Below are 20,770 nucleotides of genomic sequence, written 5' to 3' on the forward strand. Positions count from 1 at the left end.
CATGTAGCTGCCTGACCCAACTGGTGAGAAGCTAGAGCTGTCAATCACCTGTCATTCACCACCACATTTCAAATTAATCCAGATAGATGTTGCACAAAGTGAGGCTGGATTTGCTGCATTTAAAATATGGAAAAGGAGTCGAAAGTTGAAATGCATAGCAGGAGAAGTGATCTATCACTACCACAATAAATGTGTGAAAGAAGTAAGACTGTGGGCACTTCAGAAAAAGAGAATGCTGTATTATATGGCCTCAGGCAGAGGAGTCCTGTAGTTTGAGTAAATGAGGTGATTAGCGGGGATGGTGTGAGCTGTCACACATCAAACACTGGGCTAAGAATCCAATCACCATCTCATGTGCCAATCAGTAGCCCACCGAGGCAGTTGACCAACAGTTCAAGCACAGTATATTATGAGCCATGTAGTAAGAGCACAACGGTAGTCCTGCATGCAAAGTAATTCACAGGTATACTGATATAAACCAATATCTGCAATGATGGACGCAGAGCCAACATGCATACTTTTGTGACATCTCCATCTAAGGTGATGTACAAATTAATGACACGGTGCCGCAGAACCCAGCACGAGAATGTAATAGCATATTACAATGCGTGTTTTGATTGATTTGATGCATGTGATACAATACAACGTTCTCTGGGAAATTCCCTGACACATTAAAATGTGTCATGGCTAAGGATTGTGATTGACAGTTTATATTATGTACTCTCTTGTGTCAACAATCACAGCCATTTTAGAAAAAAGCTCTTCTGTGGATATCACTCTTTCAATGCTATGTGTATGAGGGCAATACAACAGTATGGTTACCATTCAACAACAAAACTTCAATAAAGCTCCCTAAACAAGGAAGGAAGACAAAGCTTGGTTTTTACAATGTGCTGCTGGGATATATGACACAGTATCTAGGCCCCACAGAGCATCATGGATGCTCTAGGCCTCTGCCCCCTGGCCTGCCCAATACACAGGCCTAATTAAAAGACCATTGAGGATAACCACCTTGACTTTTATGGACCATATAAATCTATACTGGAGTGGCCTATTCAGGGGGTCAGAGAAAGGAGGGGAAGCGGGCCAATACAGACAGGAGAAAGGCTTAGAAGGGTTGGTGAAGGCTGGCAGAAAATGAGAAGGGGTTGACCGTAGGATGCGAAGAAGGTTTGAGGGGTGGCCATTCCTCTCCTCCCCCTCACCTCCTGCCTGAGACAATAGGACTCACTAAGAGCCAAGGACCAGAGGGTGTGATAAGGTAATGATAATGTAATGAGGACCAATCATGAGCCTGAGCTAAGAGGAGGGCCCCTTAATTTGTCTCTAGAGTGGTAGTTCAGTGACAGATTGATTGCTCGGAGGGAGAGTGATGATGTGACACATGCAAAATGGATGCGTCTCTGACAAGAAGAGAAAGAGGATAAGAAATCATCAATCAAAATAGAAGAAATGGGAAGGCCATACAATCCTGTGCTGTGTATATGCACTATACTCTATGCAGGCAGAGCAAACATAGCTACCCAAATTGACACTGAGTGACCTGTATTAAACTGTGTGGAAAATGTGAAATGGTGCTCTGAGCGCACGGTCTCAACCCTGAGATTTTACGATACATATTTGAAACAATGTGCGAGGGCGACTCAAGGCTCTGGAGGCACTTTGATGCTCAGCAAGTTTTCAAAAGGACCTCTAGAACGATTCAAAATGAGCTGTTGAACTTCCTGTACGAGGTGTACAGGGAAGAAGTTGCTATGCAAGTGGCTGAGACATTGTTTGTTGCTGTGCAAGTGGATGATGTGTCATGCAAATCCCAGCTGGTGCTTGTATTGAGATACGTACTGCCAAACAATACAGTGAGAGAACGTAATTTAGAGATGGAAGTTAAGGATAAAAGATGCCCAACACCATCAAAAGTGTACCGGAGAAACTAAAGTTTGGGGAAAAGTTGATCGCAGTATGATGGTGTCGCCATGATGAGTGGGAATGTCTGTAGCACACAGACCTTGATGAAGGAAACCTATCCAAATGGTCATTTTGTGCACTGCTATGCACACAAGCTCTCACTTGGCAGCAGCTGTGCTCTGCCAGGGGTGTTTTTTTCAGACCTGAGTCTGACGGCCTTCGTTACCTTCCTTTCGGGTGTCTCCAAAACTAGTTACAGCCCTCGCAGAGGCAACACAAAGGCCACCAGCTGTCATGCTGCAGCTGGAGTCAGCAATGCTTTTGTTCAGTTCAAAGGGAATACAGTACAGGCCAAAAGTTTGGACACACCTTCTCATTCAATGTGTTTCTTTATTTTCATGACTATTTACATGGAGATTCTCACTGAAGGCATCAAAACTATGAATGAACACATATGGAATTATGTACTTAACAAAAAAGTGTGAAATAACTGAAAACATGTCTTATATTTTAGATTCTTCAAAGTAGCCACCCTTTGCTTTTTTTGATAACTCTGCAAACCCTTGGTGTTCTCTCAATGAGCTTCGTGAGGTAGTCACCTGAAATGGTTTTCACTTCACAGGTGTGCTTTGTCAGGGTTAATTAGTGGAAGTTTTTCCCTTATTAATAAAAAAGCAAAGGGTGGCTACTTTGAAGAATCTAAAATATAGACATGTTTTCAGTTATTTCACACTTTTTTGTTAAGTACATAATTCCATATGTGTTCATTCATAGTTGGGATGCCTTCAGTGAGAATCTACAATGTAAATAGTCATGAAAATAAAAAGGAAACGCATTGAATGAGAAGGTGTGTCCAAACTTTTGGCCTGTATCAAACAGCAAATATGACAAATATGACAAAACTGAAAGATTGGCCACTACAACCCAAGATGTAGCAGATGAACCGGCTAGAAGAGTCACTAATACAGCACCAGTTACAAATTAGGCATGTAACATCATCATCTCACAGGCTGACTGGTGACTTTTTTTTTTTGTAAGATTTTTGGGGCATTTCAGCCTTTAATGGAAAGAACAGATAGATATGAAAGGGGAGAGAGAGGGGGATGACATGCAGGAAATCGTCTCAGGTCAGACTCGAACCCTGGACCTTCTGCGTCGAGGCATACACCTCTACATATGTGCGCCCGCTCTACCAACTGAGCCAACCCGGCCACGAGCAGTGACTTTAAAAGATTGACCACCTTATAGCTGCTTATCTAGTTGACAGCTCTTTTTTTCTCAGATTATTTTTAGCAGCTACAGGATTTTAACTAGCCTGACGTCGTCATACTCTCTATTCAGAATATGAGTCTGATACTGCTCCATTGGGCTGTGATTATGGGGCGTGTTTCATCCGAACCAGGAAAGAAAATGCCTCTGCACTCAATTGGATAGATCTACAACCAATCAGAGAAACGGAACTCAACGCAACTGTCAACAGAACTCAAAACCAATGAGATGAGACGCTGTATCGTCTCCATAGCAACCACTCTTTGCACTTCCGTCCTAACTTCCGAATTTTTTGTAGCTGAATATATCATTTGTTTTGTGTAAATATGAATGTGGGATAACGTTAGTGATAGTGAGATGTTTGCTGCAGTTGCATTTCTAGTGAAGAATCGGCGAAAACACATTTTATTTCTCTGATTCACTGCTTTGTTCTAACGCCGCTGGGCGCTCCCTCTCTTCAGTCTCTCTCTCTCTCTCTCGACCATATAAAGCCTACTACACACTGAGCCGATAATCGGTCGTTAGACAGTCTGGCGAGGTCAGTGACTCGAGTCTGTTCCGTGTGTTCCGTGTCTTCGTCCGTCCGAGGGGCCGTCGGCCGTCATTTTGGCCGATTTGACATGTATAATCGGCGGGGCGGGCACTGCCGGCAGTCAGACCCATCTGATTTGTTGAGTGCTAACCCGGAAACTGGGAGCAGAATGAGCTAGGGTTGTGCCGATGGACGATATCATTGGGTGATGGCTGGCCGACATCATGATGGAGAGCCACCATCGTGATGCCCCCCCGTCAAACACACTAATCCTAGTCGCGGGCGCTCGACGGGAAATTGACAAGTGCGTCGGTCTTAAACTAGCAAAGACACAAAGACAGGACATAGGGCTCCTTAAGTGGAAGCTACTTTTTCCCCCCTTACCTGCAACCTATTTGTGAAAAAGACCATCGCTTTGAGCAGACTGGATTGGCTGTAGTGATACATTCTCTCTCTCTCTCCCTGTCAGTTGTAGCTCGCTCTACCTTCTAGTAACGTTGGACACAGCGGTCTCGAGTGAGAGAGAAAAAAGTGTTAAAAGTGGAACGTTATCTCACTTTCCTTTCTCCCCTCATTGGCCTACGTTTGTCGACACTACTCTGTGCGTGCATCAATAAGTAAGTCTGAGGTCCTGTAGGTACGGGACGATGTTATGCAGGATTTATGAATGTACGTTAGCAACAGTAGGCTAATTCACGAGGGTGCTATTTTATGTGTGAGCTAATATTGCGCATCTGTTCATGTGCGCTTATGTTTCTGTTTATTGAATGTGGTATTCAGTGCAAACATAACCGATAATGTAGTTTAAACTCAGTAATGATGGTATGTTAGGTTATTACTGTCGCTCTGTTGAAGGCAAACGTCCCACTGTACTGTCGTTACGCAGATCACGGACATCTGATTTACTTTACTGCACCGTACTTAAGTGAAAGTAGGTCAAGTTGTAAAACCTACCAGCAGGGCACCATTTACAGAGGGCATTTAAATGTATGTCTAATCGTTTCTATGTTAACTGTTGGCCCATAGTAGTAGAAAAAAATATTTATGTAAAGAGATATGAGCCCCCCCGACGACGATATCATCGTCCATCACAATGTTTTACTGTAAACATCGTCAACTGCCAATTTAGGGGACATCGCCCAACCCTAGAATGAGCGTGACTAGAGTCTCTCAAAATCCAACGAAAATCTTTTAACTGACTTTTGTCGATCTGAAATGAAGACAGATTCAGCAACTGCGTGGCCTATTTCTCGCTTAAAATGTTTTCAGAAACAGGTTTCGGTGAACTATTTTAGAACAATATGAGCTTGTATTCTGAACAAGCCGTCATGACAGTCTGTCTTTGAATTTCCGGAGAAACCAGACCCACGTGACGCGTTCGTCCAATCAGCTGCCGGTTTTCATTTTTGGGCGACAATACAGATTAGCGCCGCCTGCTGTTATGGAGACGTATTACGTCTCGTCTCTTCGGTGTGTTCCGAGGCACTTTTTTGACCAACTCAGGGAGACTGATCAGTCCAACTGCCTTTTCTGATGAGGGTCGGCCGTCTGGTCGGTGTGTCTGAGGATTAACGTTATCGTGCTTTCGGGCGGTCATTGAGGCTCTGTCTAAAACTCTGCCATTTCAACCAGCTGTTTGTAACATAAAAATAAAATGGATTATGGATCATTTTATTTCTATTGTTTATAGCTGACTTTACCAGCTGACTTCTCTGTTGGCTGTTGAAACAGGAGACATCTCTTACGTTCTAAAACCAGCCTCTGCGACTTGAACAGCAAAGTCGTAGAGACACCAGGCATCAGCTGGTTTGAGTTGAGCTGAGACGGGCGGTTGAGGATTTTAAAATGAATGCGCTGTCGATATCTTCTCTAACAGATGCGATGGCGGAATCTACACATCTCAATTCTACAGCGGCAGCCACCTTTCAATTCAACCCAAGTGCTCTTTGGTGACGTGGTTGATTACGTTACTGTTGATCATCTGTCCATCATCGTATAAAGCCCACCCTGACAATTTGATTGGTCCGAAAGGCTCTTCAAGCATAGTTGCTCCACAACGGATCAAGTCCAGACCGAACTTCCCGACCTCAAATGTTGTGGGCGGAACTAAGTTCGGCTGGCATCCAGGTTAGATTTTAACACCAGAATCACTGAAAAGTTTTCTCAGAGGACAATCTGCCGTGCCTCCTTTTTCTTCAAGTAAGCTTTGAATTGTTGAGTGAAATATTTTGTTTATCTTGCTGTTATAGCATAGTATGCATTTGTAATCTGATTACATCAGGTTACTTTTCTAATACTCATGGCTAGACATTATGGTGAAGGCTTAGTGTGAAACTTAATGCTGCTGAACGGTTTAATAATGTGAATAGTGACTATTACTATTTGCCTTTATTCATGGGGATACTCTCCCTTTTCCCCAGTCCTCTTCTGCTCTCCTCCCTCTTGCATTCAGTTCAAACATACATCCGTGCCAAATGCCACTCCTATTCACCTCCTATTGCTATCATTCAGCGTGCAAGCAGTGTTTATCTATCACATCGCCTCATTTTGCCTAATCCTGTAGTGTCTTGTGGTTATGCTGTAGAGGAGTCAAAATATAATTGACTCATTTTTGGACAATATACAGTCAGGCCAAAAGTTTGGACACACCTTCTCATTCAATGTGTTTCTTTATTTATTTTCATGACTATTTACATTGTAGATTCTCACTGAAGGCATCAAAACTGTGAATGAACACATATGGAATTATGTGTACTTAACAAAAAAGTGTGAAATAACTGAAAACATGTCTTATATTTTAGATTCTTCTTCGTAGCCACCCTTTGCTTTTTTTATTAATAAGGGAAAAAATTCCACTAATTAACCCTGACAAAGCACACCTGTGAAGTGAAAACCATTTCAGGTGACTACCTCATGAAGCTCATTGAGAGAACACCAAGGGTTTGCAGCGCTATCAAAAAAAGCAAAGGGGGGCTACTTTGAAGAATCTAAAATATAAGACATGTTTTCAGTTATTTCACACTTTTTTGTTAAGTACATAATTCCATATGTGTTCATTCATAGTTGGGATGCCTTCAGTGAGAATCTACAATGTAAATAGTCATGAAAATAAAGAAACACATTGAATGAGAAGGTGTGTCCAAACTTTTGGCCTGTACTGTATCAAATTGTCAAATATGTCTAGTTGTTTGCCCACCATTTAAACCACCACTGATCACACTGCCATTCAAATGAGTTTATAGGCTACAGTATAAAGTAAAATGGCTACTGCTCGTTTTGTCTCGACAGGTCTTGGTTGTTGCCAGCTGGGGAATGAATGAACAGTGACCTTGCAGACAAAGTAAGCAGCACCTACCGTACACAGCTTGTTCCCTTGAGAGCTATCGTGGCTTAAAATGTTTCTGATAGTTTGTTGTGGTTGCTTCATTTTTGTCTGTCATGGATGGCTGGGGACATGTCCATGTATTAATATCTTGACTGGTGATTAATTCATACTCCTTTAGTTTATTAAAAATGTGAACTATAACTTTGAATTAAACTGCCACCAGTATTCTTTTTCGAATTTTGAATATAAATAGAATTTCTTTCTCACTCTGTTGCCTCTAGACACTATACTGGAGTAAGTGTGGCTGCAACAGTGTATAATCAATAGCTTCACCTTTGATTTTGACACCCAATAGTAAAAACAGCCTGGCAGAACTAACGCGAGAGACTGGTTATTATCGTCAACACTTAATTTCAGCACTGCTATGAACACGATGAATGGGAACGTAATGGTTTTCCTAATAAATAATTACTTACCGGTATCTAAATTCAGCTTTTGTTTTAGGTTAATGATTACATGGCAAGTTACAAAAAACACATTAGCATAAAACACACTATAACATATATATATATATATATATATATATATATATATATATATATATATATATATATATATAACTATATGTTTTGTTTAAGAACAAACCCTGGCATATGCTATGTAACCTTGACAACTTACCTCAATGCTGAACTGTTTTCTCTTGAGCTTAAAGGCCAGGTCCTTGTGGTCAGGGAGTTTACTCGCCAGACAGTTCAGGTGAGGTACTTGGCGTACATATAGAAGACCTGTGAAGGACAGTGAAAGCAGATTAAAACTGACATACAAAATTACAGTAAAAATTCAAGCAAGATATTCCAGTCCTATCCTGTCCTATGTGCATGTTTTATGTTGAACTGTGCCAATACAAAACAACCTAGACAAAGTCGTGTGCTTCCTTTTTAAAGTGTAAAAGCTTGTTAAAATAATGCAATTTACAGAGGATTAGGATTCTCTGTCCAAAGTTTTCTCACCCTTTTATTTTATTTTTTTAAATGTTGCACAAAAATCAATGTTACATTTTTCCTTATTTGATTTGAAGAAGATCGAACTGTGCTTGTCTACTTGGACAGGCATTAACAAACCAGTATTTTTTTTATAGATATCTACATTTGTACTACGCTTCATAGTTACAGAAGGTAAACGCCACTGACCAGAAACTACAAACATGGTGGGATTGCAGTGAAATAAAACGTATCACTGTTAGACAACACTACCAAAGAATTACTTGTTACCAGATATCTTTAACCATTTCCCTATGTATTCATTGATACTCTCTTCTTCATTTCCCTACAGGCTGGAGCATTGGTGTATTTTAAAGGAAATATGCCAATTAAAGGGCACATTAGAGCAATGAGGGACAGAAAGTGAGCATACAAGTTCGGGATTCCTGCAAAGGATAAAAGGAAGGAAGATGTTTTACTCTTTGTTTCTCTTTTCCTGTCACCACAAAGTTACATTTTCATAAAACTGGAAAAGTACTGTAGAAGTAGGGTTGTATAAATGAGCGTGAGAGAGAAAAGAAGAGATCGAGGGAGTAATGGCGAAAGGGAAACAGACAGAGAAAGTGGGGGATGGTGGGTTCTCTCCTCTGTGCACTTGGGTGATTTCCCCTTGCCTGATTTGCAGTGACAGGCTTCCCAGCATGCTTTGAGCAGCCCTGAACTGCTGCCGCAAACATGCACGCACGCGCATCCGCACGCACTCTCACACTCGTACCAGATGCGTTTGCACTCATGAACACACATCAAAACAATCATGCACATAAATGTATTTCATAACCCAACCAGAATTTCTCTGGCTGGTTAAACAGAGGGCAGATATATTCTTGAGCAAGAAATTCAAATATTATTAATTGCAAATTCCAATCAACATTTTTGTACTACAAAATTATTTAAAAAAAAATAATAATTATGCACTGAAACGTTCATAGTTTGAATGTGTTTACATGCCACCTGCCTTTACAATGCAGAGGAATGTGATCACTATGGGATGTGGTATCTAAATAAAAGATGCTGTTGGATGAAACCAAAGTCTGCCATTGAATGTTTTTACTCCTCATCCCTTCATCTGTCACAACCGGGGCTGTCTAACCCGAGGAGGGGAGGGAGGGGGGAAATGAGAGGAAAAGCGCAAGAGTGAGTCGGAGAGTTCGAGAGGCACGGCTAAAAATACCTGACTCGCTTAAACTGACCTTTATGCACAAAGAGTGTGATAGAAAAGGGGGAAGCAAACGGGAGAAAGAAGGAATGGTAAAACCGTGAAGGAGAAGTGATGGTGGGGACCGAGAGAGCAGAGATAAACTATGTTGCCCCCCTCCCTTTCTTCGTTTCTGTCTCTCTAATCGTCCCTTACCAGTGTCCTCTTCCTCTACTGAAAGCCTTGCCCTCCATTTATTAGCAGAGCATGTTGGCCACGGAGACATTGAGCGAGGGATGGAGAGATACAGGCAGAGAGGAAGAGAGAGTGATGGTGAGAATATCGATTCCCCAGTGTTGGTTTGCTCTGCTCCAGAGCCTCAGGGGTATGGGACTGGGGATGGAGAGGGGGCGAGGCGAGAGGGAGAGAGGCTCTGCTGGAGGGGGGGGGGAGGCAGGGATGAAGGGGGTGAGGGTGCGAGGGAGAGGGGGTACAGCGTGGCAGCTGAATCCCCCCCGGCCTGTCTACTGAGGAGCACGTCTGATTGAGCAGCAACACACTAACACGCACTGACAGCCTGGCCTGCAAGGGGGCTGCCCTGCCTCCATCCACAGCCCAGCCCCAGCCTTAATGCACTGCTTGTGTGTATGTGTGTGTATTTGATGGAAAAGAGACAGAAAGATAGGCGAGTGTGTGTGTGTGTCTCTTACCATGGTAATCTTTGTAGAGTGGGTTGGTCTCTCTCTCAGAGCCTTTGAATGATTCCAGGGCTATGGCATTGTCACATAGCCTGGTTACGCTGCCCATTAGAGCTCTGTCCTGTAGGGTCGAGAGAGTGAGTGAGAGGGAGGGAGGGGAGGGAGGGAGGGAGGGAGGGAGGGAGGGAGGGAGAGTGAGAGAGACCGAGAGAGAACCATGAGCAGGTAATTAAAAGCCTCCTGACGGGCCATCAGTGTTGCAATTAAATTAGGTCATCATGTCCCGTGGCCAGGTCATTTGTGGCCATGGCTTAGGTGAAGGTGATGAGGTATAGAGGGGAAAGAGCCCTAATAGGGGTTACACAGGTGATGTCAGGGCAGGCAAATGGACACACACCTTACATCAGGCATACAAAAGTTACATGGGAACGTCAATGGCAACACACTATTTTACGTCATCAAACAAAGTCTCATATTTGGTGCACAAACCTGCACACAGCAGGGGCTAGAAAAAGGGGAAGTGAGGGAAAGCAGCAGAGGCTTGATGGGGAGAGCTCCCCCTACTGGTTAGGTCAGTGACTTGACAACAAAGACCACACACCAGGGGCGAATACAGTAGATAGAAAGAATGAAGGAGAAATATACAAAAGGGTGGAGGCAGAGGGTAAAAGGAGAGGAGGGGAGAGAGAGGGACACTGGGATGGAGGGAAAGAGGGAGTCCTGCATTATTAATCCCTTTGCCTCTTGAATCATTCACATCCTTCTCTCTGTGTTGGCTACCACCGCCTAATGCAGTTTTCATGCCTTCATGTCTTTTCCCCACTCTTTCTTCTTCCTTTTCATTTTTGTCCTACTTTTAAAGTATGCATATTCCCCTACCTAGTCAGTACCGCCAGAACTTACAGGGTATGTGAGGTCACTCAAATGCAGAAATTAAAATCAGTTTTAGTGTAATTCAAAACACTAATGACACAGCATAGCCAATAGTGTCTATACGAGAGAGAGGGTCTGCAAAAACGTTATCTGTGCGAGTCTGTAATTATAATAACTCTTCTGTGCCTACTTAAATACAAAGATGAGGCTCCTTGGCAAAGACTCAAAAGTTTCAAACTCAGAAGAATCCAAAATGTCTGCCGAGTACAGTGGCAGAAGGGCAGAATGACGTCAGCAAGACATGCACGTGCTCCACAGCTAGTTGAGTTTAAGGAGGTGTAGATCTTTTTTGAAAATGTAATTTATAATTGATAAGGGGGTCAAACAAGAGTCACTTCAGTTCTGCAATGAAAGTCTATGCTGGTTCAATTAGCTCAGATTCCAGCAGAGTAAATCCTTTGAACACCCTATGCCTCAGCTGACCATCACTGACTGACAGGTCATTAGGTGGGTAAACCCCAGTCCCTTCATGTAACCAGTTACTGATAAATCCCAGTTTGGCTCAATGGGTTTTATTTGGCAGAAGTTTATCTAAACAAAATATGTGATTTCAACTGGGAACAGAGGCACAGTTTCTCAATTAAAAGAAATCCAAAAAAGAGTTATCAATTTATCTAAGGCAATGTCCTCATTTAGGATCCTGGTGGCCTGAGGGTAGAAGCTCCTCCTCAGCCCTCTCAGTGCTAGCCTGGTGTATCCGGTACCTTCTTCCCAACCTCAACGTGTGGTTTGGATCTTTGATGACTCTAGTAGCGTTTTTTTGTGCAGTGCCTTGTGTAAATATCCTTTAGGCAGGTTAGGGCATTACCTATTGTATTTCGGCCAAACGAACCACTCTTTGCAGGGTCTTGCGATCCAGTTCGGTGCCATTTCTGTACCTGGCAGTGATGATCCCTGTGAGACGCTCTCGATGAGGCAGGAGTAGAAATTCCTCTGTATCTGAGGGGATACCCGAAATTTCCTTAGGTGTCTGAGGTGAAATTATTCTCTGCCTTGCCTTTTTCACCACTGAGTCAGTATCCAGCACCAGGGTCAGGCCGGCTCCACCAAGGACCAAGTTCCCTGATTCTTCCCAAAGTCCACTATCATGTCTTTACTCTTGCTGACATTGATGAATATGTTGTTGTCCTGACATCAGCTCGTCAGGACCTCTACTTCTTTTAGGTAGGATTTTTATTATTGTCTGTGATCAGGCCCACCACTGCTGTGTCGTCAGTAAACTTGAGGATGGTGTTGGAGTCGAAAGTTGCTACAGGGAGTACAGCAGGGGGCTCAAAACACAGCCGTGGGGTGCTCCGTTGTTAAGGATGAGGGTGGAGGAGGTGTGTTCGCTCACCCTCACCACCAACCACAGTTATCATGAAGATTATCGGGTTACATGCCCTGGTTTAAAACTCTTAAAACACTTTTACAATTCAAAATACTAAAAGACCAATTGAGATGGACAAACTACTGTTGGAAATTTGCAATTACCATCCACTACCATTAGCAATAAGGTCAGCCGAGTTATCAGGATTTTAATCAAACAACTGAGTCTATCAAAATGCTGTTCAAGTTTGTTATTTCACTTTTTGAAAATATAAAATATTTAATGAGAAATTATTTGTTTCAGTCGTTTTTCAAGCAAAAATGCCAAACATTTGCTGGTTCAAGCTTTACAAATGAGATAATTCTTTGTCATATGTGAGAGTAAATAAAACATCTTTAGGTTTTGGACAGTTGGCCATGGCTTTTGGCACTGGGAAGTTGTCACATTCTTTTTCATTATGTTTTGATATTTTATAAACTAAAGATTATTAATGAAAATTATCAGCATATTAATCATATATAATCGTTAGTTGTGGCCCTACATTTAATTGACTAAAAGCAAAAAAAAGATAAGTAGCTAAATATTTGCATAGGTCAGGACACCACTTAGTCTGAGCAGCAGGCGAGGTGTGTATGGATACATTTTAGGGAAGAATGTGTAGTTTGTGTTTGTACGTGTTTACTTGTGGGGATGGAGATGGTGGCAGGAGATAGTATGATGGAGGAGGACCAGGCTACGACAAGCCTAATTAATGTTTCAGAAGGACTGTGGCATTGGGCTGCTGTGAGGAGGCTTTCAGTGAGTTGCTCAACTTTCCAAGCTGCTCAATAATGGATAGAGAGTCCAGTGCGGTCTCGGCCAGCTAGCCCACTGCTACTAGTCTAGACAGTCTTCCAAAGGCCACACGCCATTAACTAAGCTAATTATCTAAGCAAAGATACCGGCAGAATGAAGCTCTGCTAACATGTCAATACTTAAAAAATACCAGACACTGTTGTCAGTAACTTAAAATGAGCAGCCTGCACACCTTGGTGACCTCAGCTGATCAATTAGAATCTTTTTTATGACAACACCAAGTGTGATTAAACTAATCATAAGGTCAATTCATAGATGCCCATTTTAACAGCCTCTCATTACCTCCACGTTGGCTTAGTCACCCAACACCTGATTCAATCCAAAATTTCCCCCTCTCCTCTTCTTCCCCCGCTCATTCACTTCACTCCCCAGGGTGGGGAAGAGGGAGGGGACAGATTAAGGGTTTGGAGGCTAGGCCAGAGAGGGACAGGGGGACCGCTCCCACCACAGCTGACATCTGCTAGTTAGCCACTCTACCTTTCTTGACTAGGCCAAGGCCGCTGTGCACTGAGCATATAGGCTTGGAGCCAGAGCATGTTGTGACAACACAGCTGTTCTGAAAGTTAAGCAGCGGCCTATATCTTTCTATAACGGATCAGATGCAGCTTCCATGCTGTTGCGTATGAGGACTATAAGGAAGTAGGGTGTTTTAAGTGTAGACAAGATAAAAACATTTTAGTAGAAAGTCTCAGATGGCTTTTCTGGTGAGTGTGCTTCTATGGTCGACTGTCTGGGGGAGGGCTGTGGTTTGCCATATGCCTCAGCAGATGACTCCACCTTCACACTGAGAGGCCAGACTGTACACAGACGCATGCATGCCCCCCTCCAACCTCCAAACACCCACATACACCCACACACCCACCCACACCACACACACACACACACACACACACACACACACACACACACACACACACACACACACATCTACAAGGAGAGATATTTGAAATGCATACACAAGCACACACTCTCATTGTGTACAGCTTCAAGTAATTAAAAGCCCAAACAAACAAACATAGATTTAGAAGCCTTTGAATGAAGTGTGCACTCGACTGGGTCTGTTGGGGGAGCGATGCGTGAGGAAGAGGCCCCCGCGCAGGCCTGACTCATACCAGGGTGACACTGGACCACAGGGTCAAGAGGAGGCCCCACTACAAAAGACTTCAAACTTCGTTCCCCATTAATAAACAAGACAAAGAAAAAGCACATGGGCCAAACATCAACCCACGCACAAAAACCCCTAACTGTCTATTATCTTTAAATTCAAGTCAATTCAACGTTTATTATTTATCCCTCTAGCGGCAATTTAAGGTAAATGGATTAGGACAAAACAGAGAAGCAAAGACAAAGAGGTGAAGAAGAGAATAAAGCAGAACACACTGCAGTTATGACTTGTAAACCTTGCACATCACAGTATTCTTGCAGTACCACACATTCCAAAAACTAATGACAAACTGTTGTGAACTAATTCAAACTATCATAAAAACTGGACACATCAGTTATACAATAGGTCAGCAAGTAATTGCTTATCAGATAAGTATTCTAAGTGCACGCTGATGCTTATGAACTGTGCGTTATCATGTGTCAAAAACTTGTCTTACCTGGATGAGATGTGAAGGCACAGTAACTACTGCAACTGACAGCGATGACCTCAGCAAAGCACGCAGTCCATAGAGAAAGGTAGTGAGAGCGTGGCCATTTCTAGGGTTGTCATGGCAACACAGGTCATCACCCCACAGAGCCGAGCCAAGAGAGTGAAGCCCAATTCGCAGGATGTTACGTGAATTTGACTATAAGAAAGAACAAGCAAGAAGAAGGGGTCAGGCAAGTCATGAAAATATGTAATTTTCTACAGAAGCGCACACACACACACACACACACACACTAATGTAGTGGTAGAATTTCATTTGATTTCAAGTTCTCCCACTGCATTTGAAGATTAACAGATTGCTGGTTTTGGATTATTTTGGAAAGGTGCTGTTTTGGGTAGTATTCCCAAACTCTGGGAGAGAGAAACTGGACAGTCTGCTCACCAGCACAGACGATTGGAACACAGTGCCCAAACGTGACTGGACACAACTGCCCAATCACAGAGGCCATCTGACACATGCACAATGGACCTGTCAGACAGGCTTCCAATATGGCCGCCACCCAGAAACCCCAGCACATTCTTGGCACAACAGTGATGCTCTGCAGCCAAGGGGGCCTGGGTAAGGGTGGAGGGCCTTCTCTTGAAACCCCCCACCCCACCACAACAGATCAACAGTAACCGACCCTCACGAAAACGGAGAAAAAGTGGCCAAACATTGGTGGGATATATATCACTGAAACTGAGAAAATGGAGGACCCTGTGAGAGGTTTTTAACCTTTCCTACAATTGCCTTTTATCTAGGGTTTCTTCAGGATGGCTCCTGATTACTGAGGTGAGAGCCAAGAGTGATTAACTGGCCTAAAATGTGCTCACTGTTTTCCTTTTTTTCCCAACCTCTCCTCTGTTTGATCCCACCCCCTACATTATTTCTACCCTCCCAAAATCTCCTCTACCCCACTCCCCATCACTTCCTCTCCCAACAGTATGACCTAAGCTTCGTTTGGATCTGGATCAGAATCACAGGCATCTAAGAAAAATAAACCCCATTGTTTCTGGGAGTTTTCACAGTTGGCTCATAGTTTCCCAAAGGAGGGCTCTCACACCACACTTTACATTCATCCTCCTCTACACCATTCAACATCACTGCTGAATCACTATACCTTACTATACTTGAGCATTAGTGCTGTGTGTGTTTGTGCTTTTGTCATTATTACATATGCCCTTTCTTTGTTTAACAGCCTTTGCCTACACAGATGTTAGGGGCCACAGAATTAGAATTCTATTTCTATGTCTGCAGCCCAGCAGGGGGGAACTGTGGTAACACGACTGTTGCTGTGGCATCAAAAGGAGAGGCCAAACTTAACTCCTATAGTTTAGCCTATAGAAAAATCAGGGAACAGTGCCAGTTGAGTCAAGCCAAGGACCAGAGGCCAGCCCTATAGACTACAGCCAGCCTGGGACACAACCTAATCATCAGCCAATCTCTGCGGAGACTCACAGTCCTGCTGTCCCACTCATCTCAAAAGACTTGAAAAATACTGGGAGATTAATCCTTGTTCTTATCTGTTGTTTATATAACACAGTTTATATGAAATCTGCATTTTGTTACTAGTCCATAATGGCAGATTAATAAATAAACATATAAACGCACACACACTGACTATCACCCATACTGGGCATTCTTGTGCCAGTGCCCATGTCGCTCTGTGCCGGTCTGCATTCCTGGACTGTGCCAACAGCATGTCAGGCGGCCACACTGCTTTAATGATGTCAGCAGTTAATCTGGCGTGTGAGTGACAGCGCTCAGGGAGAGAGGGTGGGGGGTACTGGAGGTAAATCCTGTGTGTGAGTGACAGGGGGAGAGGTGGCTCCAGGTGACGAGCAGTTGGGTCACTGAAAGTAGGTGAATAAGGCGTGGGAGGCACACATGCACACATGCACACATGCACACACGCACACACGCACACACACACACACACACACACACACACACACACACACACACACACACACACACACACATACTGTATATATACATATATACAGGCACATCACAGTGTTAAGAGGATTACACTAGGTCCTGTGGGAAACAGACGGGGCCATGGCTGTTTCTGGCATTCTGTAGAGGACTGATGATTATTAAAAAGATGTATGTCAAAGGTAAGACTCACACAGCTGGGACACACAGGTGAGGCCAACCAGAGCAGGTGACAGAGAGGTAAACAGACTCATGGGAAGTGGTGGTTGGAATGTGACAGAAGAGCTTGGGGTCACGGATGGAGTTCTAGTATCTCTGTTTTAAAAATGCTCCTCTAATGCATATCACACATAATAATTTAAATGCACTATGCATAGTTTGACTGGGCTCATTGTAATTAGTGGGGCTACAAACAGACATTTGCAACACAAACACATGAGCACCAGCAAGTCAAAGAGTTCACATTTACTGACATTTAGTGAATAAAAAGAAAAAATGTGCACCAGCCTTTTGTGTTGCATTACTGCTAGCGGCAGTTTACTGCATGCCTACTGCATACTTTCCGCAATGTTTTTCGTGAATCAGAGAGCCAAAACCAAATCCACAAACACTGGGAGGAGACCAGATTAAAAACATTGGATTTGATTATGGGAATTAACATGTGTGATCAAATTGGACTTGTGCGTTTTGTTACTGATATAGAGTCAATTCAATAAACAAAACCAATGCCATTTTAACATTCCACTCTAACTCAACCGGTTGAATGGGTTGTCGCAGTGATCACTCATAACATGAAGAGATTGCTGGCCTGAAGTCATGGGACAATTTTTCTTGTTCAGCTTTATTGCCTGCCATTTTAGCTGCAAATGTGTACTAATAAAGTCACAGTGTGATTGTGGTTTGGTAAAAGTTGATTTGCTTAAAATGGTTTGACAATTGGAGATACAAATTTCAAGAAAATTGTAGTTGCAGAAAATATGTGGCAGAAATCCTCTGAATTCAGGTTGAAAGAAACAATTGCAAAGCAGTCATCCACTTCTGGTCCTTACCATAGGGGCTGCTACATCAAAGCCCTCCCTGTGTATGACCTCTTGAAGTGACTTCAGCAACGCAGAATAGGACTCGGGCATAGTACTGAAAAGAGCACAGGGCAGAGGACAGAGTGGAAATAGTGGAGGAGACAACCAGAAAGAGAACACAAAAGGGTTACTTAGGACATGTAAACTGTAATTGAAACCATTTTGATAAAACTGGGCCAAGCCTTTCACCGCAGTAGCTTAATCCTATATGACTGCAGCATGTTCCTCCTGACTGTGCTTTTCTGGAACCACTGAAGCAGACAGATGATCCATTTCAAGAGATCCAATTAATTTATTTGGTTGATTAAATTACAACATGACTGGTTCTCTGTCAGCTCCCCGAGGATCTGATTGTGCCGAGACAGACAGACAAACAGACAGATGAGACGTGCATATGCACAAACATACACACAACAAAGACGATAAGTGAGAAGGAGGGGGGGTGGGGGGGGGGGGGGAATTAATGGGCTGATATCTAAAATTAACAGGGAACAGCATTTTGGTGTTTAATCAAGGGTAAGATGTGCACTTCTGACAAAGGGCATACAATACCATCGGAGCAACATTTAGCAACAGTCAAGGGATGAATTACTATTGAGACCATCTTGTGCCTATATTATGGCCAATAGAAATGTTAACCCCATCTTTTTACATAGGTCCCTCAACTTAAGAACGCCCCACCATTGTAATGACCACTCTGTAGTGAGTCACAGTGGGCTGCTATGTCAGTTGTCAATTCGACCTGCAGGCTACAGAAGCTGATACACATAGATTGGTCACACGCCAATAGCCCTGCATAAAGAACAGTAATACACACTGATTACACTTGCGCCAAGTACATCTATGTACTCTATTTCAGTTATTCAGCCCAACAATGGTGCCTCCTGACCCCGCTGGGGCTAATGATAGAGCTGGTTTGGTGAAAGAGGGACACCTACCCTCCTTGGCCTCTCTGCCCATGCCCCGGCTCTGAGGTAGGGGGCTGGGATGGTTTGACATGCAGTTGAGCAGGAGGTTGCCTCTGGTTGGCAGCCATTGTGTGGGACGGCATTGTGTTTTAGTTACCCCTACTGAGCACCCCTCATTCAGGTACCAAAAAGGTCTAGGTGCTTAGCTACGGGGGCTAGTGCGTCTGCTAATTAGGATCATACACAGGGAAGCTTCTTTATCGCGGTGTTCGTCTTTCAGCGAAGGAAGAAAGGAGGAGAGAAGGGGGATGCTTGGTCTTAAACAACAGGATCTGTATCACCTAGAGAGCAATTTGTGCCAATTATGCCTTCAAGTGAAACGGAGCAATTTAACAGCTAGGGTATCAACATGGGGCTGTGGACACGTGCAAGGGGGAGTAGCCTGCTTAGGAGTTTTTGTGGTATATATGTGTGTGTGTGTGTAATATGCGGAGTGTGTGTGCGTGTGTGTCAGTATTGGGGCCTGGGGGTACAATGGTGCGATGCAGGTGTAGTTTCCTGCTGTCAAAATGTCTGTAAGATCTATAACCCGTTCAGACGCCACAACAGACGCCACCATGTCACTCTTACTCACGACACACTCCACACAACGCTGCAAACATCAATGGAGAAGATATTTTATATGTTTTGAGGTGATATTTAGTAAAATACCGAATGCTAATATATACTTTAAACTGAATATCCACAACATTTAATGTGTTTGCATGGGTGCTCTGTTAAACAGTCTCTGTTTGCTGAAATAAAGGAAGAGGGATTCTATAAAGCCTCCTCCACATCCTCTGTGCTCCAGATTGCTGTATTTACTCAGTGCGTGTGAGTGTGCCTTCGTGTGCCCTTGTGTGTTCAACAGCACTCTCTGAGTAAAGAGCCTGCGTGACCTCTGAACCCTAAATACACTCAACGCAGGAGAAATCAAACAGACGCTGAGCAAACAAGACCTATTTAAATAGACGTACACAACCTTTCCAAGAGGCTGAATGTCTTAGGCCAATGGCAAGCTACTCCGAATATAAGATAAACTAAGCTGTTTTTTAACTGATTTGTATAAGCTTATTTTTTTTTAAGATAATTTTTTGGGCTTTTCCACCTTTAATTTTTGACAGGACAGCTAGGGGAGAAAGGGGAGAGAGAGGGGGAAGACATGCAGGAAATCGTCACAGGCCGGATTCGAACCCTGGACCTCTGCGTCGAGGCATAAACCTCTCAGTACACGTGAGCCTGCTCTACCACTGACCCAACCCGGCCACGATTTGTATAAGCTTTTAAAAGGTTAAAAATACTGATATTTTAAAATTAATAAAAAAAAAAAAAAAGACGGATATTTCATTTAAGCATGATGAAAACTGTGGATGCTTAGATTTCAGCTGTAATTATTAATATTGTTTCATATTTTTAAGCAATTTAATGAATCTCAATAACTATATAAAACAAAGGAATTGTACTACTGTACTATATTAGCTGAAACAACTAATTGATCGATTAGATGATCTACAGAAAATTAATCAGGAACTATTTCAATAACTTTTAATTGTTTAAAGTCATTTTTTAAGCAGAAATGTCACACATTACCTGGTTCCAGTTTCTGAATTTTATCATTTTTTTCTGTTTTATATCAGAGTAAATGAAATATCTTTCTTTTTTTACTATTTGTCGCACAAAACAAAACATCTGACTATGTTAACTTGCGCTCTTGTTTTTCCTGTGATCTGCATTTTTTTGGGGGGGGTTCGGTGTGTTTGTTTGCCTGTTTGTCAGCAGGATTATGGAAAAACTACTGGCTCCATTTTCATGACACTTGGTGGAAGGGTGTAGCATGGGCCAAGGAAAACCCCATTACATTTTGGAGCGGATACGAATTACTGGACAGATACACAAATTATTTTTCACTTTCATCTTGGCAGAGGTCTGCAACATTTTATGAACAAAACAATTAATCAAGAAATGTGAAAAGATTAATTGACAATGAAAACAATCATTAGTTTCAGCCCTACAATTTATTCAATTCTAATAAATAAGTATAGTTTTTTTTTCTCCCTATTCAACAAATGTTTCTTTTCAAGAAATTAACCTTTCTTTTACTTACTTATTTTTTACATGTATGTGCAGGTATGTATGCGTGTATGTACAGTATGTATATATGTATGTATTTGTAT

At 42.8% G+C, this 20,770-nt stretch overlaps 1 protein-coding gene across 2 annotated transcripts in view; it reads right to left on the minus strand.

Annotated features, from left to right (window-relative positions):
• elp4 (elongator acetyltransferase complex subunit 4) overlaps positions 1 to 20,770 on the minus strand; it is a 59,202-nt gene that overhangs the window by 26,093 nt on the left and 12,339 nt on the right. For both annotated transcript variants that reach the window (XR_005638738.1, XM_039794467.1), the window contains exons 6-9: positions 17,620 to 17,704; positions 14,603 to 14,791; positions 9,917 to 10,025; positions 7,710 to 7,816 (exon numbers count right to left, since the gene is read on the minus strand). Coding sequence is in view for 1 of the 2 variants with exons in the window: in XM_039794467.1 (XP_039650401.1) it covers positions 7,710 to 7,816; positions 9,917 to 10,025; positions 14,603 to 14,791; positions 17,620 to 17,704 (490 nt within the window). In the remaining variant the exon portion in view is untranslated. The remainder of the gene's footprint in view (positions 1 to 7,709; positions 7,817 to 9,916; positions 10,026 to 14,602; positions 14,792 to 17,619; positions 17,705 to 20,770) is intronic.

The sequence above is a fragment of the Perca fluviatilis genome, chromosome 3 (genome assembly GCF_010015445.1).
Source record: "Perca fluviatilis chromosome 3, GENO_Pfluv_1.0, whole genome shotgun sequence".
Taxonomy (NCBI): Eukaryota; Metazoa; Chordata; class Actinopteri; order Perciformes; family Percidae; genus Perca; species Perca fluviatilis.